At 31.7% G+C, this 11,644-nt stretch overlaps 1 protein-coding gene across 1 annotated transcript in view; it reads left to right on the top strand.

The window, feature by feature from the left end:
* Nucleotides 1-217: 217 nt before the first annotated feature.
* LOC148300742 (uncharacterized) overlaps nucleotides 218-11,644 on the top strand; it is a gene marked incomplete at its 5' end in the record, with an annotated part of 53,199 nt that continues 41,772 nt past the window's right edge. The window contains 2 exons of the mRNA XM_088274383.1: nucleotides 218-351; nucleotides 5,377-5,554. Coding sequence (XP_088130509.1) covers nucleotides 218-351; nucleotides 5,377-5,554 — 312 coding nt within the window. The remainder of the gene's footprint in view (nucleotides 352-5,376; nucleotides 5,555-11,644) is intronic.

Below are 11,644 nucleotides of genomic sequence, written 5' to 3'. Positions count from 1 at the left end.
TAACTTATTTTTTAAATTAAAAAATGGTATTTTAAGCAAAAATTCAATTTAAATGTAACCTGGGTTTAGAGAAAATTAAGTTGCGACTAATCGAACACTGGACCTTAACATTTAACACAAAGAAAAGTACTCACCAAACGACAATTTTTTTTATAACAAGTCTATTTTTTGATACTTCATTATCTTTATTTTATTTTAATTAAATATTTTTCTTTTTTTCAGTCACGTGACACGTACAGCAGGATGGCTTCCGCCTGCAGACAGCTGGGCCCCAAATATCTTGGGGCCCTCGGACTTCCCTTATGGATGGGAACAGGCAACGGACCACCGAAACAGACCCTACTACATCAAGTGAGACCCCCTTTTCATTAAATTAACTATTTCCAATGAAAAAAATATTAATATGAAAACTAACTAACTTTCTTCTTGAACACAGTTTTTAAAGTCAGTCACCTAAATAAAACGTAAATAAAGTCAGTTAACATATTATTATTGTGCATTCTTGTAAATTACTTTCGCCTCATAAATTTGTTTAACCGTTTTTTCCTCAAAAAAATAAATTCATGAGGCGAATGTAAGTGGAAAAAGGAGCAAAGGAAGGCCGAGAAAAACATGGCATGATCAGGTATCCCAAATACTTGAAAGTGGTCAGGTTCGGAGTAGTAATAATCGGCGGGTTTGTATGAGGAGATGCATGAACGTGGAAGAGGCTAAGAATGTTTGCAAGGACAGAGTGGTGTGGCGTTCTATTTTCTCTGCCTACCCCTCGGGGAAGCGGCGTGATGGTTAGTTAGTTAGTTAGTTATTCTTGTCAAATTATCACTATGATAAACTGTTTTAAAGAGTTTAAATAAAGAGTTTAAATAACAAATACAAAGTTATTTCTTCGTAATCAAAATGAAAATTCATGCTCGGTGCTTCAAAAAATAAGAAAACAGATATTATACTATTTTCGTTTTTAGAATTCGCATATGGGTGTTACGATGTGAATAGAAAAAGGCTTTTGTTTAAATCCGAGTGGAGAATATTGAAAACTAGATATATACCAGAAAATATTTGTGAACAAAAATTCCTTTGCGATGGATGTGATGATACAAAGAAAAATGTGCTTTTATCTATAAGCTCCAGATTTTGCAATGCTCACAATTATAAAACTTGTAATAATATTTGAGTATGAACAACACGATTATGGTATATTGAATTATAATTTTAGTATGTCTGTATTACGCTTGTTCATTTAATGATTTTATTCCTTTGTTATTTTAATTATTTACTAATTTACCATAATGCATGAATTGTTTTTTTTCTTCTTAAAACAGCCGATGGTATATAAGTCTACAATACTTCTTATCCCTTTATTCGTACAATATTGCATCGGGCACTGCATAAAATTGATTCAATATTACTTTTTATTAATGTTTTATTTACTAAATATCACTATTTCTTAAAACCTACTGTGACACGTGTTTCGATGCATTCCGCATCGTTTTCAAACACCGTGCCAAACACACATTTTCAAATATGGTGTTTGAAAATGATGCGGAATGCATCGAAACACGTGTCACAGTAAATTTTAAGAAATAGTGGTATTTACTATGTAAAACATTAATTAATAATGGATAGATTTTACCACAAAGTGTCTGCCGAAAAATTAATAAAAAAATTATTAAATTTTAATTTTTTTAAATGAAGACAAGTCCTGCGCTTCAGGTACCAGTCCAGGATAAAAGAAAATATATATTGAGGCACCCTTAAGGAAGTATTTTATGCTACATAAAATATGTAAAATTATTATAGGTAATTTTTTTTTTTACAAAATACATATTTAAATAATATAAAATAGTAAGTAAATATACAAAACATTTCAAATATAACGTTTCTACCTCTCTAATAAAGTAGAAAAGTACTTGTGTTTAGAGAGTTCGTTTTACAATTTTTATTATATACAAGGTAAATTAAAACTAAGTTAATTAAAAATGAACAAAGTAAATTAAAAATAAAATAAAAATATTCCTTGGTATGAAGTCTACATTTAATACAATTATTTAAAAAATATGTATATTCGCCCATTTTTACATTTGAATGGACCAGCATGCCATTTGAAAATGCTCTTTTCTAGCAAATAAACGACTTCCCACTCCGTTGAATTTATCGATTTCTTAAGTAACTATCTCGGAGTGGTTGTAAGAAAGCTAATGATTTTAGTGCTTTTAGAATCTCGAGAATTTTTCCTTCCCCTAAGGGCGGTTATCGTAAATTCACCACCAATGCACCCGACTGTAGGTCTGCGTGTGTGGGTTTTCAACATGTTCAATCGCTTCAACTGTTAACACGATTGCCGTATGTCTAACCCACAAGCAACATGAGGAAATTGTATCATTTTTAAAATTTCAACAACATCCAAGTACTTGGATGTTGTGAATTTCAGATTTGATGTTTTCACAAATCTGATTTTTTCCACTTAGGAGTTATTTTACTTTTTTGACATCTCAACATAAATAAAGAAGAATATGGAAGTCTAGACATTTACAGGGTTGACGACCATAGGCTTTCATGTCGAAGGCTGATTAAAATATTTTATTTACAGGGTTTACGACCTGTCTTATGCTGGTTAAGTGATTTTTCACACGTCCAGTATGTACAATAATCCGGATTCGGATGTTGTATACAAATTAAATGATGTCTACTAAATGAAAGATTCCAAATCCAATCATAGATGGCTGTTGTGAACTCTATTACAGAACGTCATGAGATGGATCATTTATTATGACTTCCAAATTTTGAGAAGTGTGGTTATCAGTTTTATGTAGATTAGTGAATGTTACATGTGATTATTTAACCAGCCTTAATTAAGACAGGTCGTAAGCTCTGCAAATACCCAGATTTCCATATATTTCCATATGTTGAGATGTCAAAATGTAAGTATTTTTATTGAAATTTTACTTGGTGAATGCCAGCATGCGTCGAAACGCGTGTCACAACAGATTTATCATGTTAAATTTAAATAAAAAATGCAAAGATTATTACTACAAATAGACGAAAGAATTAATGAATAAAATACTTATGGTATGAAGTAGATATTTTTAATACATTTTATTTTATTTCAAACTATTGTTTTATTTTTTATGTGTTTCGCTACTTTAAAGCACTCATTTTATTATGACAACAGATGGGGGCCTAAGTATCTGCTATTACCTGATTTTAATCCAGATTTACTCTCCGTTAAATGAGGGTTGAACGTTATTTATATCTTCAACCTTATAAATATATTCAGTTCGATGCCTCCCTTCAGTATCATAAAAAACCTTCGGATAAATACCTTCCCTTCTAAATGCACTTTACAGCTTTATCTTGTTTTTGGATAGAGTGAAACATTATGTTGAAAACGCTATAAATATTAAACGTCTATACACGTGTATCCTTATAAACAAATAAATACAATTTAATTTACAACATTTTGAGTGTGTCCAAATACGTGTTCACAAATCTGGATTATCTCCAATTGTGGAAAGAATTTTTATATTATTTTTTGACATCTCATCTAAGATGAAGATGAATATGGAAGTCTGGGCATTAACGCAAAACCAGCCGATGACGGTCGTCAGCCCCGTTAATGCCCAGACTTCCATATTCTTCTTCAGCTTTGATGAGATGTCAAAAAATAATATATAAAATTTAATTTGTTAAAAATCTTATGATATTCACGGGTTGCTTTGAAATTTCGACATATACAATATAATATGTTGCATTTATGACAGTAACAACATCTATATTAAGGGCTTTTTCAGTCAATGGCAGTGCCATATATTTAAAACATACCAGTAATATGCGCAAAACTTTATATATTTTGTCAATTAGCATTTTCACCTCTTAAAGTTCCGAGACGGACAGAGTAAGCATTCAACAAGTTAACAACTTAGGGAGTAACCTCCTGCGATGTTAATTCTCGGCTATCAAGTCCATCTCTTTGGCAGTCTACCCGGTAGTCGTCTACCTTGGTGTTGGCCGTGCAGTACAATATGGGGGAGTCTGGATGGTTTTGCGTGCGAGTACCATTGTTTTTTCATTTTCTTTCCCATCTAACGACCTCTTGGATCTCGCATATTTCTACAACATTTTGAGTGTATCCAAATACTTGTTCACAAAATCTGGATTATCTCCAATTACAGGAGTAATTTTCATATTATTTTTATGCCAGCCCCGTAAATGCCCAGACTACCATATTCTTCTTCATCTTTGATGAGATGTCAAAAAATAATATCGCATATTTCTCTTATCCTGGTGTTCCTTATTCTATCACATATACTCTTGCCAGATATGCTCAATAGAGTCTTAATTTCTGACACTCTTAGCGCGTTTTTTGTTACTGCAGTGTCTCTGCATTCGATCCCATATATCATGATGGGTTGCACACGTGTTAAGGCTAATAGCAAGATGTTCTCTTGGATCCCGGTGGGATGTAACGTGACTGTGGGTGGCGTTTTAGTAGAACAGGTGGAAAAGTTTAAGTATCTGGGTATAAACCAGTGTGATCAAACGGATCTGCAATATGAAGTAGTGGGGCAAGTAAACAAGGATGCAGTCTTCTCAGGATGCTTGGAAAATTATATGTATATGGAAAAACCCCAACATGAAGATCGGCTGCAAAATAATTGCTTTATGAAAAGATATATGGTATATGCAGTGTTTAGTCATATTTTCTTATTTTGTTTTTACGTTATGTTTTTTTTTATATTTTCTCATTTGTTTATTTTAAATATGCTTCTTATGCCTATTTATTATACGTGTTGTTTTTATATTGTTTTTATATTTTGCCATGTATTAGTTTTGGTTATTTAAAAAAATCTTTTTTGTTACTTTATTATTTGTGTTCCAGTCTTGTTAACCTTAATCCCATGTCCCAAAATGAGAAATAGAAATTACTCATCGGGAATATTATATATATGACTTATGTATGTAATATGTATTGAAAAATAAATAAATAAATGAATAAAATATAACGTCGATGTTTATTGTAGAACTAAATAACTAACTAACCATCACGCCGCTTCCCCGCAGGGGTAGGCAGAGAGAATAGAACGCTACACCACTCTGTCTTTGCAAGGAAATAAAGGTTCCATATAATTTTTGTGTCGATGGCAACAAAGTTACAGATGAAAAAATCTAAACTTTTGTAAAACTAACTAAATAACTATCACGCCGCTTCCCCGAAGGGGTAGGCAGAGAGAATAGAGCGTCCACTCTGTCCTTGCAAACATTCTTCGCCTCTTCCACGTTCATGCATCTCCTCATACATACCCGCCGATTATTACGACTCCTAACCTGACCACTTGTTTATTGTTTTATTTTATAATTACATTTTTTTCTTGTTTCTAGTCACGTGAACAAGACGACGACATATGAGGTCCCAGGGACCTGTGAGGAGATTGAAGCTCCTATTCCGCGGTCTGTGGTGCTTTTGAGGGATCAAGAATTGGGTTTCGGATTCGTGGCTGGGTCTGAAAAACCGGTTCTCGTCCGATCGGTGACTGAAGGAGGCCCCAGCGTTGATAAGGTAAGCATTAATTTATTACTACATACATATAATACATATTTGATTTACAAAAAAATTTCACATACTGATATAAGAGTTTCTGCTTAATAAAAAGCTTATTTTCATCTCACCAATAACTTTGTTAGGGATGCACTGCAGAGAATTGATGAAATCCATTCCGGGAATATGAAGCTCGCTTCAGTTTGTAAATATGCATGTCGGATAATCCATTTCAATTTGTCATTTTGGAACCGTTATATTTTTCATATTATTTTTTGACATCTCATCATCTTCGATGAGATGTCAAAAAATAATATGAAAAATACTCCTATAATTGGAGATAATCCAGATTTGTGAACAAGTATTTGGACACACTCAAAATGTTGTAAATAAATTATCTGGTCAAATTATATGCCAAAATGATAAAAATGATATTTTCTGGCGTTTCTCATATGTGTGATTATAATCCAGGATTTGGGACTCACACACTAAAAAAAGAGATTCTGCTCAATATAAAGCTTCTTTTCATCTCACCAATAGATGTCTCTAGTGAAGTTTTAGTGATTCAATAACAATGTTTCTGAATTGGTTCATACATATAGAACTTCCAAGATTTTGAGTAGTGTGGTTGTCAACAATGGGAAGAATTTGTGAATGTTACACGTGTAAAGTGATCACTTAAACCAGCCTATGACGGTCGTCAGCCCCGTAAATGCTTAGTCTTCCATATTCTTCTTCATCTTTGATGAGATGTCAAAAAATAATATAGATTAAGAAGTTGGTCAAAAGGGAAAATAAAAAGGTTAGTCATGTATATACTGGGCTTATTATCTGTCATTTGGTGGTTAAAGTAATCATTTTATACACTGTGCAACAAAAAATTGAGTTGACTAAAAAAAATATAAAAAAAACCAGACAAGTCAATTTAAAAAAGAGGGTAAAATTTGTCAAATTGCTTACTTTATTGTGACTCACAATAAAAGTTTATTTCTTGAAACAGTTTGATTAGTTTTTTGAAACAGTCAATTACTTATTTGACTCCTTTTCTTTCTGAAACTCTGCTAGTACTCGTATCTTGTCGCATTAATTATACAGTTGCTCGATTCGAAACTGTTATTTCGAAAACTGTTTTTCGAATCACTTTTTAATGTTTTTTTTGTGATGATTGCAACGGTTTTTTTTTCAATAATTGTTTTGTCTATCTCTACTGTAAGGTAATATAATAATAATAATAATAAAACCCTTATCCGCACCCCAATGGTGCATAGGGCACTGTGTCTTATAAACGCAGTGTTATCATGATCGTTTTACACATGAAGGAAAGGTGATCAGCCCTCCGCTTCAGGCACCAGTCCATAGTAATATTGAATAAATATTACAGTGAAAAAATCACTTATATTTATTTTTACCCCCCTTGGGAATCGAACCCGGGACCTCCAGAACGGTAGCCGAGCGTGCTGACCATTACACTACGGAGGCGGACAACAAGGTAATATATTATTTAAAAAAAACAACAACAATTCAAACAATTTTTAATTGATATTGCATATAACGATGAAGTTTTTAAACCACAAAGCTTTCCCCCTTAAACAATGGTTTTTAAGTATAACGTAAAGCTTCTTAATTAACGCGTACTTTATGTTTAATCACAGAAATTTTCAATTCACTTATCAGACTATACAAATAAAACTCAAATCAATATCGGTAATTAGTCAAATTGACGCCCCGCTCTTTTCTGAAGTATTATTTGAATTCTTAAGAAATCCGTAGCAAATGTTTATTACTTTATATCTCGTCTAAGTTGGACGTGCTCACGAACAAAATGTCTCTATTCTGACTTCGGAAAATGAATCAAAACCGATCGACGTCGACTCTTTTGACTTTGACTTTTAGTCATTTTACTTCGACTCTTTGTTAGTTCAAATTTACTTCAAATTTATTTTCGTCCATCGCTTAGAAGTATTCTTTATTAGAAAAAATTAATAAAATAACATCTTGCTTTTGATTTGAAAAATACGTCAAGCTATTTTTAAAATTAAACTGTGACAGATTATAATTAAAATGCTGTAGTTAAAAAATCCTAAGGCCTAACTCTAAAAATATACTGTTTTTATTTAGGTGGGATATCGAAAATACGATGCTTGATTACATGAAGGCAAGGTGATCAGTCTTGCTCTTCAGAAATCAGCCCAATTTGATGAAAATATAACAATCACTAAAGCCTCCCCCTGTTGTTCATGTTCCCACTGATTTATTTATGGTTCACAAATAATAAAAAACACGTTACGAAAAATGAAATACAGTGCAATGCAAATTTGCTTAAATGTTTTTCGAAATTAGAAAATTAGAGGAGAACACAAAAAACTTACAGAAACAAGCTAAAGTACAGGTTATTATTGATAAAAAAAGAAACAGCTTCTTCAGCTTCATCCTTCAACGTCCCAAAGACACTACTCTAAAATTTAGACTTCACATGTTTGTCCGCCTCCTTAGTGTAATGGTCAGCACGCTCGGCTACCGTACTGGAGGTCCCGGTTCGATTCCCAGGGGGGATCAAATAAATATAGGTGATTTTGTCACTCTAATATTTATTCAATATAACCCTGGACTGGTACCTCAAGCGGAGGGCTGATCACCTTTCTTTCATATGTTAACGATCAAGATAACACTGTGTTTATATGATGCAGTGCCCTATGCACCATCGGGTGCGGATAAGGGTTTTGAGTGAGAGTTTTGAGTTACATGTTGTGTGTGATAATGCGGTATATATTCAAACACATGTCACAAAAGATTTTTTTAAATAGTGGTATTAACCAAGTAAAATATAAATTAAGAAAAAGTTTAAAATGCAAGGTCGTTAATTTTCTTTTCCATCAAAAGTTTGATGCCATTAACTGTCGACAGTAAATTATTATATGACGCAAAGATGTCATGTATGAAAGCTTTTACGATTCTTTCCAAAGAAAAACTTTTATATAATACATTAATAATACATCAATAATATTAGTGTTTCCTTTATCACGGAATAACGCTGATATCTTTAGACGAATACTACTTCTTTGAGCTTTTATTTCTAGATACTGCGCACATTTTTTATGTCAACTTTATGATCATAAGAACGAACACTCGTCTTTACCCTTTATCTCGTGTTTCTGACGATGATATTTTTAATGTAGGTACTTATTTTTTGGAATGAAGATAACTGAAAATGGTTTGTTTTTAAGATCAAAATTGTGTATCGCCATTTTCACTGTGATTTTATGTTCACCGTTAATGGTTTATTCTTAGACAAAGCGATAGTCAAAGTTAAATCGAAGATTAACTTCACTTTTTTAGATGGGAGTTGCATTTATTATTTCCTTTGCTTATTATGTACAAGGTTTAGAATTAACTTTTGAGTTAACTTTCTTACTGGTACAGCGTCAGATTGCCTAATCAAATTTGTCACATCTGGCATATGTAGGCCGGGTCCGTTAGGTTAGGTTAGGTGAGTTTTTTTTTAGGTAGGAATTGCATTTATTATTGACCTGTTTATTATGTAAAAGGTTTATAGATCATTAAGAGGATTTTTGTTTCTCTATGTAAAAACATGTTTATACAAAATATACATATTTATACAAAAAAATAAATACTGCTTGATTTATTTATCTTTAATTTATATATCCAACCATTTATTATACTTCATATATCAATGATATTAATGGCCGACTTTATTACCAAACATAACATAGTATTACACGAAGAAAACGAAGGTTTACGTGTATTTCTGGTATAAAACTCAAATAAATTTTATTAGTAAATTATACGACCATGAGTCTTCGTAATTCTTTCGCATTTAAAAATATTCTCAAAAGGTTCTCAATTCTTTATTTCGAATTCATTCTTGGTCGTTGTTAGAAATAAAAAAAATCGCAAGTCATTCTAACCAAATACAAACATTTAAGCATCGTATATTGAATTTAAGCAATATTTATTTTAGCGATGACTTGTATTTTCAGTTGAAAGAAATTTCACTTATTGATTTTTTACAGCAAGAACGCCTCCGTAACTTGGAAAAATGAATATTTGTATTTTATCAATTAAACATATTCCGTTTAAGTTTTACTTCTTCTAACCCTTTTCCGCACCATATGGTGCATAGGGTACTGAATCACATTGACGTAGTGTTACATTAATATTTTCTTGATGTCAATATGATCAAATCTGCGCTACAGGTATCAATTAGTCCCGGGTGATATTGAATAAATATTCGTGATATATCATTTACATTTATTTTGAACCCTATTGGGAATTGAACCCAGGATCTCTAGCATGGTAGTCAAGTGCGCTTAACACTGCACTATAGAGGAGGACAAGGGGTTAAGTTTCTACATAAAGGTGGTACTATTTTTTTTTCGTTACTAAACACAATATTAAATTTTTCGTTATGTTGGTAAAATTGGAGACATTACCTACGTTTCATTTTCGAATTTTACTTTGTCTGTGAATGTTATACGCCAAAGTTCCATTCACGTCATTAGAACTGTATTTTAATCGTAAAAATGTTTTATTAAAATAAAACAAAATTTACGCAATAAGTGGAACTCAAGTTTGAGGTCTTTATTAACGTTTTACGCAGGAAAAACTGATTGAGAACTACTGGGCTAGATCCATTGTAAAATTAGTTATAATTTTTTGTATATTTAAATTAGTACCTTTAGTTTCCACTTTAAAAGCAATATAATTTTACAGTATTCCATAGTACAATTGAATCATTGAAGTAAGTTATATTTAAAACAATATTTAAAGTGGGATATTTAATATTTAAACTGAGTTATTTTGAAAAAACTTAATGTGGTTTGTTTATATTTGTTCATAAAATTAAACAACTTTGTTTTAACCACTTTTTTTATTATAAGTACACTTTACAAGAACCTTCCAATCATCAGGGTTTATTAAATTCTAAAACATTAAAAAAAATTAAATACTCAATAGTTAATTACATTCCCTTACCTTACCTACTTACTTACTTGGTGTACGGAGTGTGTGGAAGTTTTTGGTAACGGTGTGTAATTAACTATGAGTATTTGAATGTTTTAGAATTTGATAAACCCTGATAATGACAAGGTTATTGTCGAAACCGGTATGTTTAAGTGTACTAAAAATAAAAAGTGGTTAAAACAAAGTTGTTTAATTTTATAAAGTTTATAAAATGTGCCACAAAGTATCTGCGGAAAACATTCAAGACAATATTTATATTTGAACTGAGTTATACTTAAAATGAAAAAAATAATGTGGTTTATTTAATATTGGACGCGAGTTATATTTTTTAAAAAATACAGCGTTAAATTTAATACTTTAACTGATTTAAAAAAGGATTAAGTGGTATATTTCATATTCAAACTGAGTTTTATTTAAAAAAGATAAAATAGTATCGCTTAAGACCGTTCGGCGTTGCGTTTTACGTAATACAGTATTACTGAATATTTACGATTACGGTGTGAATATGGACGGAAAATTAGCACGAACTTCACGTTAGGCCATTGTTTAGAGCCAGCATTTGAATTAATGGGTATATATCGAGTTTCAGGGAGGCGCGAAGGTATGCCATTCTACCGAAGGAATCTCATATTCAGGGAATCCTCCTTTTATTTTCAGGCAGGCATTTCTGCGTACCTATGATGACGCGGGACTATTTTAATAAAGTATTCATAAAAGGGATTTATCTCAGTCCCTTCGGTATGATTTTCATTTTATCTCGCGTTAAATATAATTAACGGGTTTGTGGAACAGGTAAGCGTAAACAGGACTTAACGTTTTTCACTGAAAGTGCATTTAATTTCGTTGATTTATTAAGATAAGTATTCTTACGTATTTTTAATATTTTTTCTTTAATTTAAAACAACTTAATGGGAGTATTTATTTTCACTCTGTTATTATATTAGAGGCTTATATTTAAGGGTATTTTATTTAATGGTCTTAGCGCTTTTTTTTTACACTGTTACCAAAATTTTAACATTTTAAAAGAAATCACTTTAACAAGACGAGCCATTTAATAATAAATAAATCACATATGTACTTCGTACACGGCGCCTGTCTTTCATTAATGCGTATAGATACTAACAGTGTTTG

This window comes from Brachycentrus maculatus, unplaced genomic scaffold (assembly GCF_059751285.1).
Source record: "Brachycentrus maculatus isolate JH-2025_06_01 unplaced genomic scaffold, ASM5975128v1 h1tg000660l, whole genome shotgun sequence".
NCBI lineage: Eukaryota > Metazoa > Arthropoda > Insecta > Trichoptera > Brachycentridae > Brachycentrus > Brachycentrus maculatus.
The sequence above is the reverse complement of the archived record's forward strand: the minus strand, read 5'-3'. Positions and strand labels throughout refer to the sequence as shown.